This window comes from Tachysurus fulvidraco, chromosome 16, assembly GCF_022655615.1.
Source record: "Tachysurus fulvidraco isolate hzauxx_2018 chromosome 16, HZAU_PFXX_2.0, whole genome shotgun sequence".
NCBI classification, from domain to species: domain Eukaryota; kingdom Metazoa; phylum Chordata; class Actinopteri; order Siluriformes; family Bagridae; genus Tachysurus; species Tachysurus fulvidraco.
The window spans coordinates 4,922,266-4,942,655 of record NC_062533.1 but is presented as its reverse complement, the minus strand read 5'-3'; the positions used below and the strand labels follow the sequence as shown (position 1 = coordinate 4,942,655).

Sequence of the window (20,390 nt, the reverse complement as noted above, 5' to 3'; positions counted from 1 at the left end):
CTTTACTCCCCCTGCTGGTGTCCAGGGAGGTGGTTTCCAGCCCTGTTCCTGCAAGAACCCCTGTAGGTTTGACAGCCTGTTAACTAATACTCTGGTTCTTAAAATCGGCTCTAGGGATCTTTAGTGGTCTGTGAGGTTAAAACCAAGGGATAAGATTTTTTGTTTGATTGTTACAGTGGTCAAAATCACATCCCACATAATCAAGCATATTGTATTTAGGGGCCTGTATGAGCTATTTGTCTATTTTTGTTTATGTGATGTTAAAATTTTGTTTATTTGTTATTTTTTGGTCTTTTGTGTTCATTTTTTTATGTTAATTAGAATATGTTTACTTTTCTTAATAATCTGCTAATTTGATTGGTTTTGCACTTTATAGTATTTCTTTTCTATCTGGTTAGGCACCTATGGCAAGGGTGTCTAATCTTATCCGGAAAGGGCCGGTGTGGGTGCAGGTTTTCATTCCAACCAAGCAGAAGCCACACCAGAGTCTACTAAAAGCCAAGAACAACTGATTAAACAGGTGGAATCAGGCGTGGCTTCTGCTTGGTTGGTATAAAAACTTGCACCCACACCACTCCTTTGTGGATAAGATTGGACATGGCTGGCTCAGGGGATAAAAGGGGTTCAGTTGTGGCAGTCCAGAATGCATCTTGGTGGATGTTTTTTTTTTTTTTTAATTGTTTGTTTGCCTGCAAATCCTTTAATAAAGCTCACCAAACGCATCATCTGGCTTGGACTCAAACCTTTAACCACGTAAACCACAACCAATGGTGTATCTTTGTGATTAGTTGAGTTATTTTGGAGTTAAGTTTGATTCTTTTTTTTTTTATTTCATTTGATTTGACAAATAGTCACTACAGGGTCCAAGCACAGAAACAAAGTTGACACACCTTATGTGTTCAAGTTGAGGTTTAGTAATAGGTGTTCTAATTTACAGTTAATACTATTTTACTTAGGATACAAAATGTTTAAGAACCACCGGGCTAGAAGAACTCCGAGTTGAGAAGCTTGTATGCAGGAATTATATTTTATGGCACAGAACAGACGTGAGACTGTACTGCTGTAACGAAAAAAGCAAGCAAGAGATTGGAAAACCATATTATTTTCATTTTAGAGTGATAAAGAGTTGCTCAATGATGCAGTGACAATTATGAGAATATTTCCTGGTTAAAGGGGGACATAACATTAATAAGCGCAGAATATGACTCACTAGATTAGATTAGATCAGTAAATCAGAGTCATGCCATCGGGTCTATGACGCAAAGTAGGTGACCTCAAGAACTCATAATTCTCTTCTATTCAATATTCTCTTCTGTTATTGTACAAATGATGGGAACGCCTGACTCAAGTTTACTAGAAATAAACAAGACATTTAGTGTTTTTAATGTATTAACACATGTATAAAATTAAATAACTTTATTACCACAAAACACTCAAATGTTTTATGTTTTATAAAATGATTTACAAATGTAAAATGTCCACATATGTTGATGCATACAGAGATCATTTGTTTATGTTTGCAGCCAAAAACTAATCAGATACAAAGGCAGATTTCTTAATCAGGCCCCAACACAACCATTATGCAGATACAGCACTCACACGTTCCTACAGCTTGTAAAGCAGGCAGTACAACACCGAGAACCTCAGGCACATTATCTCCCCCTCACTCTCCGAACTTCAGTTGCTGCTCCTTCTGTTGTCCGTGTAGTTCTTTTGCTCTGTTTTTCAACTCCTCTGCTTTCAGCTCATCTTTCTTCGTGCCATCGCCCAGTTTGTACATGCGGCTGGCATTGGCACAACCCCAAACGTGTCCCAAATCGCAGGACCGTACCGCATACTTTAAGGCCTTAGACATGTTTTGGTTCACTTCTGCTGAGCCCTGTATATACAGAGCACTCAAATTGAAACAGCTAGGTGCAAATCCTCCTTTACAGGCTTTCTTATAGTACTGACGAGCAGCAACAGGGTCTGGACCACCCTCTAAGGCTCGGCCGTCATGGGCAAGCAAGCCAACATTGTGGCACGCATCCACTGACTTCTTTCCTTTAGCATTACATGCCTTGACAAAGCAGGCATAGCCACTTTTGAGGCTCTCGGTCACCCCACCTGGTTTGGCAAACAAAAGATTATATTTGCACTGAGTTAGCTGTTAACAGTGTGGCGTGATTTAATAAGCACCAAAATCAGGATCGATTACAGGCATTTCTCAATTAAATTTTTTGTAAGCATTCTTAGTAAACATTTTTGTAGGCTTTTAACACATTTATCTAATTCCTATTGATGTTTGTAATAATCATTATAGTAATGGAAATATGCTTTGTTTCAGCATTACAATAATAAACAAGGACAGACAATGTATAAAAAACACACATTAGAGTAGCCATAAAGCACTAAAGTAAATTAAATAAGATTATTTTTTAATGCTTGAATGCTGATTGTAGTGAAAGTGACAAATACAGCTCATACCATTTGCAAACTGACACAAAATTTTGTTGTTTGAACACTAAAATAATAAATAGATTTATGCTCATCTTCCATTTTATTAGGAACGTGTGCCAATTCAAATAATTATCTGATCAGCCAATCATTTGGTAGTAGTGCAGTGCTAAAATCATGTAGATAATGGGCAAACGCTTCACATCAAACATGGCATAGAGTTTATACATTGTTATGAGTAAAAATCCCAAGAGATCAGCAGCTATATATGTATTCCATACCAGTGATCTTTACATTGAGGTCTAGGGACACCGTGACTTTATGTTTGTTTTTTTTTTTTTTATTTCACATTATGATAGGAATCCAGTATGAATCATGACCAGCCAGAGTTTAAATAAAAGGGCAGGCTGAAACATTTGTGAACTGATTGGGGTGTGATCTCAGTGTTTAAGCCTATTTCTTTAGTTATCATTTTATGCCTCTGTGTCATAATGTGTAAGAAGGAAGAGTCTGACCTTTGCCTGTGACATGGTAGGCCCCGAGCTTGTAGCAGCTCTCGCTGTGACTGTAATTCTCGCAGTTGTGCTTGAGAACCTGAGCAGCCTGACTGTAGTTCTTCTTCACACCCTCCAAGTAATCTGACAACCTCTGACAACCTGACAAGTAAAAGTAAACATTACAGGATAAGAAAACAACAACAACAACAAAAACCGGATGTCCATTAAGTTCAGCACTAGGTCAAAAGGACAGCGCTCAGATTGACACTACAGTACCTTCAGGGTCTTTCTCCTTGTAGCACTGATAGCTATACTCCACTCCCAAATTGTCTAGGAACTCTTTTACTTCGTTTTCGTCTTCAAAATTAATCAATCCTGCCATTTTGTCCAGACCTGTGATCCTTTACACAGCTTCGAGACCCCACGTGTGAGTGAAGGAGTCACTGCTGATAAAGTTAACAAGAAATATAAACCTTAAAAAGATACGTTATGTACGATATAGACGCCAAAATAAATAAGAAGATTAATAATTAAAGTTCATTAAATAATTATAATAATTAATTAAAAAAAGAGAGAGAGAGAGAGAATTAAGAGAAGACTCTTAAACACCGGCGCTAGCAAAACCCCGTGTCTCGGCTCTCACAAGGCTGGTGTTCAAATCACGTTTTCAACTCGTAGTGCACTTCAACGTCGCCTAGATACCTTACGTTACACCCTACGTAGGGCACATAGATAGGGCATAAGGACGTTTTTTGTATTGAAACCAACGGGCTTCCGTACGTCCCCGCCTCCGACCAATTGCGATTTATTTCCCGTGTTATGACCTTGTTTACTAGTCGAAGCTGAGCCTTTGTAGCGAAAAAAAAATATGTTAAATGATCTGTTCCTGTTTTAACATAATGCCCCTGACAGCGGTGTGTGCAGAAAGGACGAGGGAAGATGGAGCTACATGAGGATTACACGCTTTCTATCTAGAGAACTATTATTTTAAGCCTTTTTCATGAAAGCCGCTCGCTAGTTAGGACCTCTAACTAACTAACTAGACTAACTAACTAGTGCTTTTCAGTGGGATTCCCAGGGTTCCGTTTGGGTTTGGACGTTATTTGTGCTTCTGGATCACATAATTGCTGCATCATGATGGTAAGAATGTGTTGAGGAAGAGATTCCTGTAATATCTGGGTTTTGCTAGAACAAGAAAACATTAAGACATTGACAGATGTGGTAGCTCAGTGGTTAAGGCGTTTTATTACTGCCCAGAAGATTATGGGTTCGAATCCCAGCTCCACCAAGCTGCCACATTGAGTTTAACCGTTAAATACTCAGTTGTATTTTTTTGAAATAAACTGTAAGTCACTCTGGATAAGTGAATCTGCTAAATGCCTGAAATGTTGTAAATATCAGTGTCAAAATATCAGAATCACAGCATTACAAATGTCAACATCTAAACCCGCTTTTATAATGAATGATGGGACAGATACAGAAAGCTTTAGCTCTCCTTAGTATATCTAAAATCTAACCGTCGTATTCTCAAAAGTACCTTTTCTTGCTATAGGCATCTAACGAAGATGCTTTCAAATCACTGATGTGACAAATTGCTTTAAATATCTTCAGCATGAAGTTGGGAGGAAACTGGAGAATCTTGTGGAAAAGCCTTGAGATAGAGATTTTCACACCCAAAGCTGCTTGTTCTTTCTTGTCTTGGATCTACTTGTTAGAACACTGCTCCTTGGGGCAATGGGAAGCAAAATCAGATTAAGATTAACATTGATTTCGACTATCTTTAACTCAAATAAATAGTCTACGCTGCTAATAATAATAATAAGAATGATATATCAAGTACAAATATCTTAAATATAAGCAACTTTAAGTAATATTTCTATAACAGATACATTTTAGCTTTCTAGATGTTTATTTATTTATTTATTAATTATTTCAAATTCTTTTAATTTTATTCGCAAATAATCGTAACAAAACAATTTGGCATTAGAATAAAACAAATCTAAAGAAATATGCTCACTGGATACAGAATGCTATTTCCAACTTCTCATCAGTGGTCTTCCTCTCTGTAGACATCCATTGGGCTTCTAACAAAGCTAGTTTTAAATCAATGACATGACAAACTTCTTTAATCATTTTATGAGTGTCTCATTCCTGACCACTGACCTCTCACCAGTGACCTCTGGAAATCTAATGAAAATTCTGGAAATCTTTGCTTGCTAAGAACTATTTTTTTTTTTTTTTTTTTTTTTTTTTTTTGTAGTAGATAAACTACATTTGTGTATTGTTACTAGGGGTGTAAGAAAATATCGATACACGTGAGTATCACAATATTTTGTTTGGCGATACTGTATCGATTCTCAAAAACAAAATATCGATATTTATTAAAAAAAATAATAATAATAAATTATACATATTCATGGCAGTTTCATTTTGCTCTGTTTATATCCCAACCGCTAGATCGCAGTCTTCTTATCTCTGAACTTATACAGTGACAGGAAGTTGTAACACGTTAATATAGATTTAGGATAGCTCCTCAAGGTTAGGCCCTCAAAAATAAAGACGGAGAACTCACAAACATTTCACTCACAACGGTTTATTCCTCCGTACACAGGGAAAACCTCCGTAATAACATGTTACTAAAACAAAAATACTCATTAGTATGAGAAAATGAAAATAAAAGAGAATATCGGTTGCAGCATCAGACTTCCACACACGTGTATACATCCAACTAGTATAACTAATAAATCAACGGCACATTGCTCTTAAAGGGGTAGCACCACTCCACTCGTTACAAAGTACTAGCATATCGGCGCGCTACTAATGTTAACGTTAAAATAGTTCGCTATATATATGAAGATGCGTACCCTGAACTATCCAAACTAGCAAAGGGTTTCCTGTGCATTCCGGGCACAAGTGTTTCTGCAGAAAGAGTTTTCTCCACCGCAGGAGACATTGTAACTGCACCTAGAAGTGCCCTGACATACGAGCATATTGACCAGCTTATCTGTCTTCAGAAAAACCTTGACATTAAATAAAAAGACAAATATAAATACAAATGAAAGAAACCTGTAAAATCCAAGATTAAAGGTTCTGAGAATGTTCAACATCTGTAAATATTTTATTGTTTATATTTGTTTTGTTTTCTTTAGGAATCCTGCAAGTACTTTATTTTTTCATTGCTATAAAGCAGATCTTATTCTTTTGTTCAGATAAAAATGTTAGGACACTGCATGCTACAATTGTAAAATGAAAAAAACTGTGAAGCTTTAAAAGCAGGGTCTAAAAATATATATGGTCTGTTTATAACAGCTAACATTTAATACATTTAATTTAACACATTTAATACATTTAAGAAATCCTGAAAGCACTTTATTTTTCCCCCTTTATTCATACTGCACATAAAGTGGTTCAATGCAAATGCAGTTCCCACTGTGTTCTGGTTAATTAAAAAAAATTTTTTTTGCTAAGGTTTGCATATAGTGGTGTTCTTGACAGCTTCCCTAAAACTTTATCCTATAACTAAAATAAGAAATATACCAATATATCGCCTTGCTTACAATATCGCAATGTATCGCAACATATCGTGTCGCAACCCCGTATCGTGATACGTATCGTATCGCCAGATTCTTGCCAATACACAGCCCTAATTGTTACATGCACTGTCGACTATAAACTATGGTTGCGCAGTATGCAGTTTGTTCAGACACGATGCCAGTGTCGGCTTTTGCAATACTGACATGGAGAACGGCCTGGTTGAGCAATCGCAAAGATCACAAATGCTTTGTGAGGATATTATTGCATCTAGATATCTTTTTGCGTGTGTCTTAATAAGCTGGGATTTTTTTTGTTGTTGTAATAAAAAAGGTATGTATTTAGATGTTTAACTTTGATATAAAGCCTTTTCACTGTTACTTTCAAATTCATTGATGGTAAATAACTATCAGAGTGTCATGCATTTTATTGTCATTTTATTGTTATTTTATAGTCATTTGTTCTCTCCTGTAAATTTGCTTAACATTTAGTTTAGTTTAATATGGAGAAGTCACGGGACATGCTGCTGTGTGTTTGTCTCAGGATGAGGCGTCCCCAGCATCTCTAACCGACATGTGCCTCTCACTGGTGAGCTCCAAACTGGAGAGGTTCTGCGTGAAGCAGGCTGATGGTTCGCTGTGTCTCCAAGATGTTGTGGTTTTCCCTCAGGAGCTGGCTGATCAGCTGCTCTGCAAGATGGCCACAGAGGGTAAGCAGAACTGATTTTTCCTTAAAATTCTTTGTAAAAGTCTCTTTTGTGATAAGGGTTTTTTTTTTTAACTAAATGAATGCTCCTAATTATTAGTCATCTACAGATGTGTTTGGCATGATTGTTAGTGCTGGATGCTCTAGCAGATGGTAAATTCATTCTTTACTATTCATTCCTACTATTCAGTCTAAAAATGGCTCCACTTTTGCATAAAGAGTGTAGATTATGTTTCTAAAGCAGGAAGTGAATTTTAATAGCTTCACGCAGAGCAGTAAACACCCTTAAACCTTGTCTGTTACTTTTTCCAGGCCTGCTGAATGACAGCACTGTGGGGATTTTCCGCAATAGCCGGCGGCTCCGTCTGCGTCGCGCCTGCATCCGTACAGCCCGCATCTCAGCCGAGGCTTTTGAGCGCACTCTCTGCCTGCACCGGTTGCTGGAGCTCGATGCTTCTCGTGTCAACCCAGACCTCACCATCACTGACATCCTGCGCTGCCTCTCGTCCAGCAAGACGGTACGTGAGAGCCTGCAGCGGCTCGTGCTCAACGGCCTGAGCATGTCCTCGCTGGAGGAGTCAAGCGGCCACTGCTTCAGCTCGCTCCAGGGCCTGAGATCGCTCAGCGTGTCCAATGTGGACTTCTATGACTCAGGGCTGGTTGATGTGTGCTCACTGCCACGTCTGGAGAGCCTTGACATCTCTAACACATCGGTAACCAACCTGACACCACTGCTGAACTGCAAGGACAGGCTGCGTTACCTCACCATGCACCAGCTCAAACGGCTGGAGATGAGCTCCAAACAGCTGCTGGTCGTACTCAGCCAGGTCAGCTTGTGTACACTAACAAACAACATCTACACATTGTACAAGTTTTCACACCCACTCACTAGTCTGTCCAGGATTTGGTCTTTTTTTTTCTGATCACAGAAATGAACAAACTGTGATATTCAGAGATCAGAGATTTTCTGCATATTTTGGTCGTGTGATGTCATGACATACATTCAGCCAAAGCGCTCTTCTATTAGAACATGAGTACAGCTCTCATAGAAAGTCATCATATATGTGTCTTTACAGCTGGACATTGCAAAGAAGAATTCTGTGCTTTTGAGACTTCAAATTCAACAAATTAGTTTTCCACAAAAATTGTTAAAACAAATAATAAAAAAAAAAAACCTGCAAACTCATTGTAAGCATTTTGTGCTACCACCTGGGACTGAAATGGAATCATATGTAAGGAGGTCATTTATATAGTCTGTAAAATGATTTCGTCTCTGATGCAATCTCAAATTGCAGCCAAATTAATGAAAAATCCCAAGTTAAAGCCCTATTCAGACCGGATTAGTTTATCAAATGACTTGGGGATCATTCTCTTGCATCCGGGCTGCAATAAAAATGACCACAAGAAGAGCGAGATTCTGGTGGGTTGTAACTTATTTGAACCCAGATGTTCCTTAATCCATTAAATAATCAGTCAGTAATTGGGTTTTGTCATTTTCTCACAGCGGGACAGAATAAAACCCCGGCAATGACAAGTAGCACTTTTTAACATAAGAACTTAATCCTGTATAAATAAGGATTGAGTCAGTTTCAGTTCCAGGTTGTAACGCTAGAAAGGTTCAAAGGGGCTAAATACTAATGCAAGGCACTGTGATTACTGTACAGCATCTGCAACTTGTAAAAGTTTTGCTAAACTGATAAGCAGAACTGAGAAAATGCCTCAAAAATGTCTTTGAGGTTATAACCCAAAGTGTTATCCTTTTCTTATTCCTTTTTCTTTCACATGCACTAGCTTCAACTTCTTACCCAGTCACCCATCTCGCTCTCTTTTTTTTTTTTTTTACTTTTTAGCTGGAAGGGCTGCAGCATCTGGACATTTCTGATGACAAGCAGTTCATGTCAGATGTGGCCTGGCAGCTTCTGGAAACCCCAGGTATCCTGCCTGCGCTGGTGTCTCTGGACCTGTCAGGTCGGAAGCAGGTGAACGATGCAGCCGTCCAGGCTTTTATCGAGGAGAGGCCTGGAATGACGTTCATTGGCCTGCTTGCCACCAACGCCGGCTTCTCTGAGTTTCTGTCTGGAGAGGGTACATTAAAGGTCAGTAGGTCCATCTATCTTACACACTCACACACACACGAGAAAGACCTCAGGACATAATTGAGTTTTGTGTGTCGTCTGTCCCCCCCTAAAAAAAAAAAAAAATTATGTGATTGTGTTAAATAAATATAGAGTTGCAGCAACAGTAAAGTGTAACACAACACAGATTGCACAGAATGTTCTAGCAAAATAATTCATGATGGGATGGTGTGAAGTTTGCTTTCCCTATTGAAATTTTATAATTTATTCATGCTTTTTAACCTTTTATGGTTGGTTAAATTTGTAAAATGTCAAAAAATTGTTCTCAAACTTATATACAGTAACTTTTTTTTTAATTGTTGTCAATAAGCTTTGGCTATATAAAGCGTCCACTATAGAAGTCCCTGAATCTGTGACCATGTGCACCCTGTAGAAAAGGTAACTGATATTAAGCTGTAATTCTCCTGGCAGCACTATTGTCAGAGCTACTGTTATAGAAAATGAATCAACGGTTCATTTTAATTCTGTATTGAAATGATTAGAAGCTTCGGGCATCTGACAGGGCATAGTGTTCTTTTCAAATTTTGATGTTTTTCAGAAGATACATTTGTCTAATATAATCCCGCCGTGTGTGTGTGTGTTTGTGTGTGCGTGCGTGTGTGTGTGTATGTGTATGTGCAGGTGACTGGCGAGGCCAACGAGACTCAGATCTGCGAGGCTCTGAGGCGCTACAGCGAGAGAGAAGGCTTTGTTAGGGAAGCGCTCTTCCATCTTTTCGGTCTCACACACGTGATGGAGAAAGCTCGGCCTGACGTTCTGAAAGTACGTGCGCGATCAACCCTCCCTTCGTCTTCTTCCCCCTCACTCTGGTCCTCCCACACACTCCCAGTGCTCTACTTTAATCTGAACACAGATAGTCACCCCTCTGATGAATCACGGGTCACTCATCCACTATCTCTCCACTCTCCGCCACACACAGTGATGCTGTTCGTTTTCTTTCTTCTCGCTTTTGCTCTTTTGTTCCACCTGCTTTAAAAAAAAGTATAATAAAAAAAAAACTTTGCTTTTTTTGTAACGACCTTCACATTAATATGATATTCGTAAACTGTATTCGCCTACTATGCTGCAAGTCCCGGTCCCTCCTTCCTTTCTCATCTTATTGTTTGTTTATTCAGCTGGTAGCCTTAGGGATGAAGAACCACCCCAACACCCTGAATGTGCAGTTGGCAGCCAGTGCCTGTGTCTTTAACCTCACCAAACAGGACCTGGCGTTTGGGATGCCTGTAGGGCTCTTAGGTTATGTCACACAGCTACTGCTAGAGGCCATGAAGACCTTCCCGAACCACCAACAGGTACGATCTGATGCAGCGACTCTCACAGTTATTTACAGTCAGTGACATCTTGAAGGGTGAAATACCTTCCATCGACCCTCTCAGGACAAACGTTTATGATCAAAACTATTTCAATAATAAAGCGGCCGTTCGTTGTATCCATTAAACTTCTTTAAATGCTTGACTTTTATTTATTTATTTATTTTACAACAATCCAGATCTACATACAAGAGTGAAAAAATAAAAAGACACTCAGTAAAAGTTACAGTAAAACATTTTCTGCAATTTTTTTTTTTATGACCTCCTCGCATTCCTTCCTGTTTACAAAGTTACTGTCTATTGTGTGAAAAATATGTTGAACTAATTGCTTCTCTTAATTTTGTTCCTCTAGTTGCAAAAGAACTGCCTGCTGTCTCTCTGTAGTGACCGGATTCTGCAGGAAGTTCCCTTCAACAGGTCCGTCTGCAGCTAATCACTTTATCCCGGATTCTGGAAATCAATCCAGAATCCAGCCTGTCAGCACTGGGGCTTTTCCCACGTTAAATAGTTCCCCCGTGTGATTGGAAACTCTGAGGAAACAGAATCCTGTGTTATCTTGTTTCACGCTGCTCATAATTTAACTGGGTTTAACAGTTAATCTTCAGTATTCAGAAGCTGACGTTTCACACTGTACTTAACGCTCTCATTCGCACAGTTGTGTGCCAACATGCATGACTGAATCGAATTTAAGCACAACAGCTTTAAATATCGGCTTGACTCACCCTTTCAGATTTGTGAGGGAAAAGGAATTAGGACTAAAAAGTAAGCAGGAATTGTCTTTTATAGCTTTGGAATATATTTGGAGTTTGTTGATATCTGGCTTCTGCTAATTTTTCAGTCAGTCCCTCAAATAATCGGTTTATTTAGGTCTTCTCTTCACCACGATGATCATGTTTTCCATCACCGTTTGACGTTATTAGTATATTTTTTTTTCACTTAAAAGCTTCAGCTGCTGTTTTCACAACATGCACTGTTTCGGTGACTGTACACAGCATCCGATATGAGGTACAGTCGTGCTATTAGGTTTCTGATTGTGTTTGTTGCTTTGCTCTGAGTCATAACAATTTATCATTACATCGCTTAGCAATCGTCTTGTACATTGTTGTAAAAAATCCTAGCAGAAATAATTAAAATATTATTCCTTACAATACTATAACCAAAGTAAAGTATTAGGCCTTGCAAAATATTACAATTGCTGTCATAAGACATATGTAGGTGATGTTGTAGGCCAAAGATGTTTATTGCAACCAGATTCGGGGCTGACAGGCCTAGTCAGTCTGAGCACATTTGTAATAACAACTTGTTATGTAGAAGGGAAAAGACCATGGTTCCCAGACCTTAGCTCATAAATTGTTATGGAAAATGAAGAACACCATGGTTCTCAGACGTTGGTCCATAGCAATAACATGTTATGTAGAATGAAAAAAACAGTGGTCCACAGACCCAGGCCCTGAAAAATAAGGGGAGGAAAATCCATAAATGGGCATGTGGTGCTCATAAACTTGTTGTGCAGACTGAAGAAGGCCCAGGTGTTTAGTCTGAGGTCATGGAAAATAAGGGGAGGAAAATCCATAAATGGGCATATGGGTGAAAGGTAATGGGAAATAAGGGGAAATTGGGTCAGTGTAAATAAGCTGGTAAATAAGCTGATATGGCACCTGGGCTCCTAGGAGCGCCAGGGTATATATTGAGAAGATATCTGAGTTTTGTTTTTTTTTTGGTTCTTCGGTGACGAAGGTGTGTGTGCGCGTGGGGGCGCGCGCGTGCACGCAGGCGCGTGCCTGTGTCCGCGGGTCAAGGTGGGTGTTTTTATTTTTGCAAGGACGTCGCGAGAGTTCTTGTTTTTCTTGATTGATTTTGCATGACATGCTCTTTTGGGGGGTTTTCATTTGTTACTTTTAATTTGGCAACGTTGTTACTTTTAATTTGACAACTTTGTTACTTTTAATTTGGCAATTTCTCTTATAATTTGTTGGCTGGTTGACCACAATAAAGAAGTCATTCTCATCCAGGTCTGAGGAGTTTTCTCAGTATTTTTGTAGTAATTATAAAGTTAACAGTTAAGTTTAACTAAAACAGTCTTTAGTAACCAAAAAGTCTAAGTGTGGAGATCACCCTGCGATGTGTCGACTTGGAGACCGGCTCTGAGTTCCGACAACGTGCCTTGCAACGCAGTGTGGGATTAACACCGTGTTAAAGCTGTGTTAATCCTGCTACAGAGTAAGGTTTCAGTAGTGGGTAAAAAGCCACGCTAACCCAGCTTCTAAATTACAGGGTGTGGAATGTTCCTCAAACTGGTTTATAGGTTATCGGTTAAAAACATCAAGCAAAGCTGCCTTAGTTTTTCTTTAAATAAAGCTGATGTGGAAAGCCTTTTAAATATTGGGTGTTACGTGTGTGTGTGTGTGTGTGTGTGTGTGTGTTTCCCTCTCAGGTTTGAAGCTGCTAAGCTAGTCATGCAGTGGTTATGTAACCATGAAGATCAGAACATGCAGAGGATGGCAGTGGCGATCATATCCATCCTGGCTGCTAAGGTGAGTCACCAAAGACGGTGGGTTCCGGGTTAATTTTTGATGATTTAGTGACAGTTCTGAGTCTTGTTATCTGTCTACATTCTCTGCATATGACTTCTGTTGTTTTTCTTTTTCAGCTGTCTACCGAGCAAACGGCGCAGTTAGGAGCAGAGCTGTATATAGTGAAGGTGAATATCAAGCTTCATACAAGTCTACGTCAGGCTGTCGCATCCGTCACATACAGTCACATACGTCTAGGTTGTAATGTGACAGGTCTGGATGAATGTAGCATAAGTTGCACTTGGTCTTGGTCAGACCATGAGGCTGTTTTTTGTTTTTCCGTCGTGCTCCGTATCCAATCAGGAGGACGACTGTGGAGTGCGTACCATGGTTTAAGCGTGATGGAATCCTGGGACGTTAAACTGGCCTTTAAAATCACCTTAAGGATCTCAATCTAGTAGAAAACAGACATTCGTTTTTACCAAGCCTACTAGGGGCAATCTTTAATTTGAAGTCGAGTAGCATCAGTGTCGTGACTCTCTTTTATATCAGACTTTCCGAGATAAAATGATTCATTTGTTTATACTGATTGAAAAATATTTCATTTCACTTGAGGAACAGAACTTCAGAGTAATGGATAAAAAAAAGGTTTAATTATTTCTAGTACACATTATTTTAAAAAAGCATACACTGATTTTTCTAATTACAAATATGACCAAAACTGAATGGAGCGATGTACAAGGGCACACCATACTAGAGGAGAACTGATTCAGTGAGGAAGATGGATGTACGTTTGTTCATGTTTTAATTACAAAGTCAAAAACGTGACGTGTGGATTTCTGAAGTGGAAATGTGTACTGGATGTGGAACAGGAAACGAAACACCGAAATGGACACCTACCAGCTCGAGCTGAACCAGTTATAGTTGAAGGGTAGAAGGGCTAAAAGTGACAGGGAGACTCTGGTCGAATCTTTAGCCGGGATTGATGGTTATTAAGGCAAGGGGAAACAGATCCGTATATTAATAGCACTATCTTTAGTCCTGGCAACTTAAAACTATGAATAATACACTGCTTTGTTTTTAACATCCTGAGTAATGTCTTTAATTTCTTGCCTTTCTGTTGTGCGCTTACTTTTCCCCTCTCTCTCTAGCAACTGCTGCACATTGTGCGTCAGAAGACATCTCAGGTCACAGTAGACCCTACACTGAAGTTCACGCTAAGCGCCCTGTGGAACCTAACAGACGAGTCGCCTACCACCTGCAGACATTTTATAGAGAACCAGGGCCTGGAGCTTTTCATCAGAGTGCTAGAGGTATACACACACACACACACACACACAAACTATAGTCCACAAAAGCATCTGTAGTCTCAACACTGTGCATACGACTAATTAAAATATGTCTGAAATAATTATAAAGGCCTTAATAATGCTTCAAATGCAGTATGTACTTTATAGTGTGCACTTTTTAGGCTACAAAGTCCAAACCCTACATTAAACTATGTTCAGATTTGTTCTCCACTTGTTAAGTTAGCAACACACTTAGACACATTATCATGAAGAAATTTAACCAACAAAACATTTCTCAGAACAAAAGAACACACCTGATATTAAAGCCTGTGCTCATCACCGGACAGTCACTGTACCACCCTAATAACTAAGTTAACCGCTAATATATTTCTGTCAATTAAGAGGAATATCTTTTTTTAAAAGAGATGTGATGTTATTGGAAAGTGATGGTCTTCTGTTGGGTCGATGCGGTTTAACCCAAAACACGGCTCATAGGGTTTTTACTCGAGAAAAGGATTGATTCCTGTTAATCTGATGTCTTTTTGTGTTTTGCATCAGTCCTTCCCTTCTGAGTCTTCCATTCAGCAGAAGGTCCTCGGATTACTGGTAAGTGTGTGTGTGTATGTGTGTGTGTGTGTGTCTTAGTATAAACACATTGTCTGCTGGCTGTATTTGATCACAAAAGAGGAGATCTTTATATTGTGCACTCAATGTCGCTCCGATAAGAAGTGAATAAACAGACTCAGCCTGTGCTCTATGCAGGAAGCATCATTTAGCTGAGGAACATAAATGGCTTATGCTAATAGCTTGCTTTATTTAGCCTGTCCCCATGTGGCCCGGGACACAGCTGCTTACAGTCCTAATTACTGCTCAGATGCTGCCAGTTTCCAATCCAGTGTCTTTAAGATTTGAAACATTTGCGAACGTTTGCTTCTCTCACTACCGGTTTAATAAAAAGTCAAAACGGTCTAACGACGTGCCGTCTTGTGTGCGATTCAGAACAACATAGCCGAAGTGGGCGAGCTGCATGGAGAGCTGATGGTACAGGGCTTTCTGGATCATATTAGGTCTCTGTTGAACAGTCCTGAAGTGGAGGTGAGCTACTTCGCTGCAGGGATCCTGGCCCACCTCACGTCACGAGGTGAGACGGTGTGGACCCTCGACATGTCCCTCAGGACCACACTGCTGGAACAGCTGGTACGTTTTAACCCCTCCTTCCTTTAATTCCTCCTCTCCTTTTCTACTCTAAATAAGAAAACAGATGGTTTTGCATGTTGCACATCTGGATTTACCATTCAAGATGAAATCTGTCAGCGTCTACACACAGAACAGGCATAGTAGAGAAGGATTACGGGTGAGATGCCCGAAGTAAGACAGATGTGTGTTTGTGTGTGTGGTAATGTATCTTGTTTGTGAGAAAAGTAACGTGTTTAACTCATCTGCTCGTTTTTGTATTCCAGCACTCAGCGATCCTGAAGTGGCCCACGCCTGAATGTGAAATGGTGGCATACAGGTGAAAACACACACACACACACATTATATATATATATATATATATACAATATAATAATATATTCTGTATGTGTGAAATTCAGCTTAGTGCTCCTAGCACGGCATGTAAGACTGTGACTTATTATTATTATTTATTTTATTTTTGTAGATCATTTAACCCTTTCTTCCCCTTGCTGGCGTGCTTCCAGACTCCTGGTGTACAGCTATGGGCAGCTTGGGCCATGCAGCATGTGTGCAGCAAGAACGGTGAGAACCACTTCGGCAAATCTTTCTGTAAAGAAGTTTAAAGTTCATTTCTGGCGATGTGACACGTCAAAATGCTTCATATGATGTGTTTCGCTATAGTAGGAAAAAGATGGAGGGAGAACGCAAAAAGTCTGTATATAAAAAGCGTTTGAGAGAATGAGAGGGAGCACTTACTTAAGCCGCGCTTTCCACGTTCATTCTTAATTACACTCTGATGATTACAGACATTATAATAACATTTGCAGACCATGTTGTATTAAAAACACGGCGCTACGTTTTAATACACGTGCTGAAATCTGTTCTGCAATACGTTTAACTCTGTTGTTTATTTGAAATAGAATCCAGATTTTAGTTGTTGTTTTTTTTATAATGTCAATAAGTTCATGTTTAATGAGATCTTATTGGAATATCTACACATATTTATTCAGAAAACCTTAGAATTTATTCAAAGTTTTGATGATGGACATGTTCACATTAAAATATTTCCCCTATTCGACTAATATTCAAGGGACGTGCTTTAAAAATTAGTCATAAGATCTGTTTTTTTAAATGTGTGTGTGTGTGTGTGTGTGTGTGTGTGTGTGTGTGTGTGTAGCTGCACGTTACTGTAGCATGCTGTTAGAAGAAGGAGGACTGCAGCATCTGGAGCACGTGAGTTCACATCCGGAGACTCATTGTGATGTGAGACGACTGACAGAGAGCATTCTGGACAGCCTTCATCGCCACCGAGCACGTACAGGCTACACGGGAACAACACAACTGCACACTCACAGAGGTGCCATATGCGTGCGCGCACACACACACACACACACACACACACACACACACACACACACACCAGCTGTACAAGTTAAATAATCTGGAAAGAAAGGAACTGGAAAACAATACACAGACATCATGAACACTCAGTGTAGTGTTGCACATCACGTCAAAATTCATAGCTGTGTGCTTTTTGTGTATTTTGAGCAATTGGTCATTTTATTCTAAAGATTTTTTTTTTTTATTCCAGTGTGATATCCTGTTGATTTGCTGTTTTTATTATTACTTTAGAGAGAGATGTCCCATGAGACGAATAACCCGTGACCAGTCTCTGGATGACGCGTGGTGTACTACCTGGAAACTGTTTGTGTGTGTTTGTCTGTCTCTCCGTGTCTGGCTTGTTTAATTCCATCCTCCAAACCCACCGTGTGCTCACTTCCACACGTCTGGGCACCGGAGGGTGGGGGTGGGGTGTTTGGGGGGAGGACCTAACAAGCGTTCATTTGCACAAAGCAAGATATTTATTTTCTTCTTTTTCTTTCATCCTTTCTCGGTTTAGAAATGAAACACGTCAGTTTATTTTATCAGCTCTGTTGCCTGGGGAAAAAAATTGGGTGACAAGTATCGAAAGAGGATAGCATGACAGCATGTCTGCATGTGCTGAGAGCATGCTTTAGTTCCTCGGGATTCTCAATATGCACAGTTTTAACAGATTCTTGTCCCTGTGGACGCACAGCAATAAATATCTCAAACGTATGTATCCGAATCTCCGATCTGTGTTGTTTTGAGATGGTGTTAATTGTTAAATTCTTCTATTTGTGTGTATAAGTATGCATGTACATGTGAGGGTGCTTGAGGGTTGGTTGCAATTACTTTATACTTGTCAATGCATTTGACAGCATGAGAGGTTTAGGTTTAGATTTCTCTCTCTCTCACATACAGTATAATATCACTGTACATGGTATCTACTGTGGCAGATGACAGATACTGTTATAAAGAGTGCTATGTTGTGTTGCACGCAAAAAAAAAAGAAATAATCATATGTTGATTTTGGTGTTTTGTTCTGAGAAATAGTATAAACGGGGCTGACTTGTATTTAAAAGGATCTATCTAGTGAGTTCTTGATTGTCAGAGAGAGAGCGAAGCTTAGTTGTTGAATTGTGGGCTCATTATTGCACAGCTCTTAGTGAGATACAGCTCTTATTGGAACACAGCCCTCTCTGACCCTCTTTATTCACATGGTGCAGAGGCCAGACATTGGATATAAAATGGGTAGAGATGTCTATATTTAGCAGCCAGACTTGCAGAGAATACAATTAAGTGAGACGTTCTATTGTGAGCTACACACCTGCTTTGTCCAATCTCTAAGCCCATGACGTTCATCTGATTTTATTTGTCAGTGGTTGTGTTCTCTTGTTGTAATTTTTTCTTTGCTCTCATTTAGTATGTGGGGCCATGTACCTGAAAAATAGAGACCTGAAGACACACACAAATTGGTGTATAAAAATAAAACACGTTCGCACAGTTACTAAATCAGACAATCAGTTGGAAGCAGCACAATGCAAAACATTATCCAGATAGAGATCAATAGCTTCAGTTCACATCATCCATCACAATGGAATTAAAGTGTGAGCTCTGACTTTTAACCATAGTACATTAAATAATCAATCACTCTTTACAACCAGGGTGAGCAGAAAAGCAGGCACAAAACATCAAACCTTTAAGGTGGATGAGCTGCAACAGGTTTCAGCAAAGAACAAGCATCTGAGGCTATCATAGATACAGACTCACCCAATCTGAACAGATGGGGAAAAACAAAACAAAAACGGTCGTTATTCTTCACAAATCTTCAACTCTAATCTAGTGTCCTGTAGCTGTATGGTATTATGCATTGTGCTGCTGCCCCATGATTGGTTGATTTTAGATATCGCCATGAATGTGCAGGCGTTCCTAATAAAGTGGACACTGTGTTTGTTAACTGGTGTGTGAATCTATACCAGATACCAAAGAAATGATTGACTCTCATGGGCTCACTCACTACTGGATGGTGTAGTATGTTGCCTTATAATGACTGCCTGAATTGCCTTCCTAGATGTTATTAGCTTTGTCCAAGACACAGTTCCTCACAATTTAAACAGCTTTCACAAGGATTAAGGCTCTAACAGGATCTGATTTGCTGACAGTCACATTTTTTGTCAAGATTACATTTCACATAGCTTTCATTCATGACCCTTAGACATACGACAAGCTTAACTGCTACGTCAACAAACGCCGGGATCCTCTGCAATGAATGGAAATTGGGGGCAAAAATCCTGCTTTGCAAAAAAAAAAAAAAAAAAAAAATTCATCAAAGTACATGGCCCCTCATAAATCCCCCCCCTTTTTAAATAAATAACATGTTAGTGATGCAAATCTGCCTCCCCCCCCCCCAAACTGCTCTTTAGTCTGATTTCAATGGATATGTCCTTGACAATATTCTGTCAACCAGTCAGAGAAATAAATAAATAACTTTACATTCTTTTAGTTTGGTTGTCTTACTGAATGGCAGGAGAACTACTAAAACTAAAACAAACCATCTGTTTCATCGGTAGGAGTCAAAGATATATTGGTTTTTCTGGGTTTTACCCTAAATTTACCAATCACGAGGTAAAATATCTTTAAATAGAGTCGAAGATCTTATGTAATCTCCTACAACAAGATCAGCCAATTATAAATTTATTAAAAAGTATTTAGCAACATTTTATAAAGTTTGAAATTGTCCTATTGGCAGAGGATTGTTTTTTTTATTTTATTTCTTTCATTCACATTTCTGCTTGAAAAATCTTTAAATATTTGATTTATGATAATCTTATAAAAATAAATGGGTAGTTGACAAATGACCAAGAAAAAGTACTTTTTTTGGAGAGCATAACTTTTTAAGAAAAAAATATATTTGTGGAGTATGAAAACTGCAGTTTCGTAATATAGTACTGGTCATTTTGTCAATGACTTCACATATTTTTTCACTTTTTCACTCAACAATACTGTAAATGTGTCCTATGGTGTGACATTTAAAAAGTACTAAGAAATTATATTAAATAACATAAAATAAATACTTGAGACAGAATTGTTCACATTATTAAAACATTATTTTCTTAAAGTGATATTTATTTTACATGAAAGTACTAATTAGAATCATTTTCACCATGAATAGATGAAACTTTTCCCTGTGGGGTGTCACACCAAAGGACAAAACAACTTCAGTGGTCTTAAAACATAGTTAAATATTTAAACGATTCTGAGAGAAATACTTACCATGTGCACTTCATGGCCTTCATAGGGGTCTTCAGTCACATGACCTTGAGTGGGGTCTTTCAATTAAATGTAGTTGTCCATGATATTGCCCAAATTAAAATTAGGTTTTTGCATAACACCAAAGGACATTTTTTTCTGTGACAAACTTTATGAAATTCCTACA

At 38.9% G+C, this 20,390-nt stretch overlaps 2 protein-coding genes across 5 annotated transcripts; one reads left to right on the top strand and one right to left on the bottom strand.

Moving 5' to 3' along the window:
* Positions 1–1,401: 1,401 nt before the first annotated feature.
* Positions 1,402–4,648, bottom strand: LOC113648077 (cytochrome c oxidase assembly factor 7). 3 transcript variants are annotated; one of them, XM_027155121.2, is made up of 4 exons: positions 4,471–4,648; positions 3,210–3,379; positions 2,952–3,092; positions 1,402–2,106 (listed from the first exon to the last, which is right to left on the bottom strand). In XM_027155121.2, exons 2-4 carry the CDS (start codon positions 3,313–3,315, stop codon positions 1,664–1,666), a joined length of 690 nt encoding a protein of 229 aa, XP_027010922.1. In that variant the 5' UTR covers positions 3,316–3,379; positions 4,471–4,648; the 3' UTR covers positions 1,402–1,663. The 3 variants fall into 3 exon arrangements, with proteins under 3 accessions (XP_027010922.1, XP_027010921.1, XP_047657512.1); XM_027155120.2 differs by lacking the exon at positions 4,471–4,648 and adding an exon at positions 3,543–3,669; XM_047801556.1 differs by lacking the exon at positions 4,471–4,648 and having other exon boundaries at positions 3,210–3,583.
* zyg11 (zyg-11 family member, cell cycle regulator) lies at positions 3,738–19,456 on the top strand. 2 transcript variants are annotated; one of them, XR_003441821.2, is made up of 16 exons: positions 3,738–4,073; positions 7,008–7,173; positions 7,482–7,996; positions 9,020–9,265; positions 9,926–10,066; positions 10,420–10,596; positions 10,967–11,031; positions 13,049–13,148; positions 13,265–13,315; positions 14,279–14,440; positions 14,975–15,022; positions 15,416–15,613; positions 15,877–15,929; positions 16,117–16,174; positions 16,770–16,949; positions 17,225–19,456. XR_003441821.2 is itself a non-coding variant. In XM_027155118.2 (16 exons), exons 1-16 carry the CDS (start codon positions 4,068–4,070, stop codon positions 17,239–17,241), a joined length of 2,223 nt encoding a protein of 740 aa, XP_027010919.1. In that variant the 5' UTR covers positions 3,739–4,067; the 3' UTR covers positions 17,242–19,456. The 2 variants fall into 2 exon arrangements, 1 of the variants encoding a protein (XP_027010919.1); XM_027155118.2 differs by having other exon boundaries at positions 3,739–4,073; positions 16,077–16,174.
* The last annotated feature ends 934 nt before the right edge of the window (positions 19,457–20,390 follow it).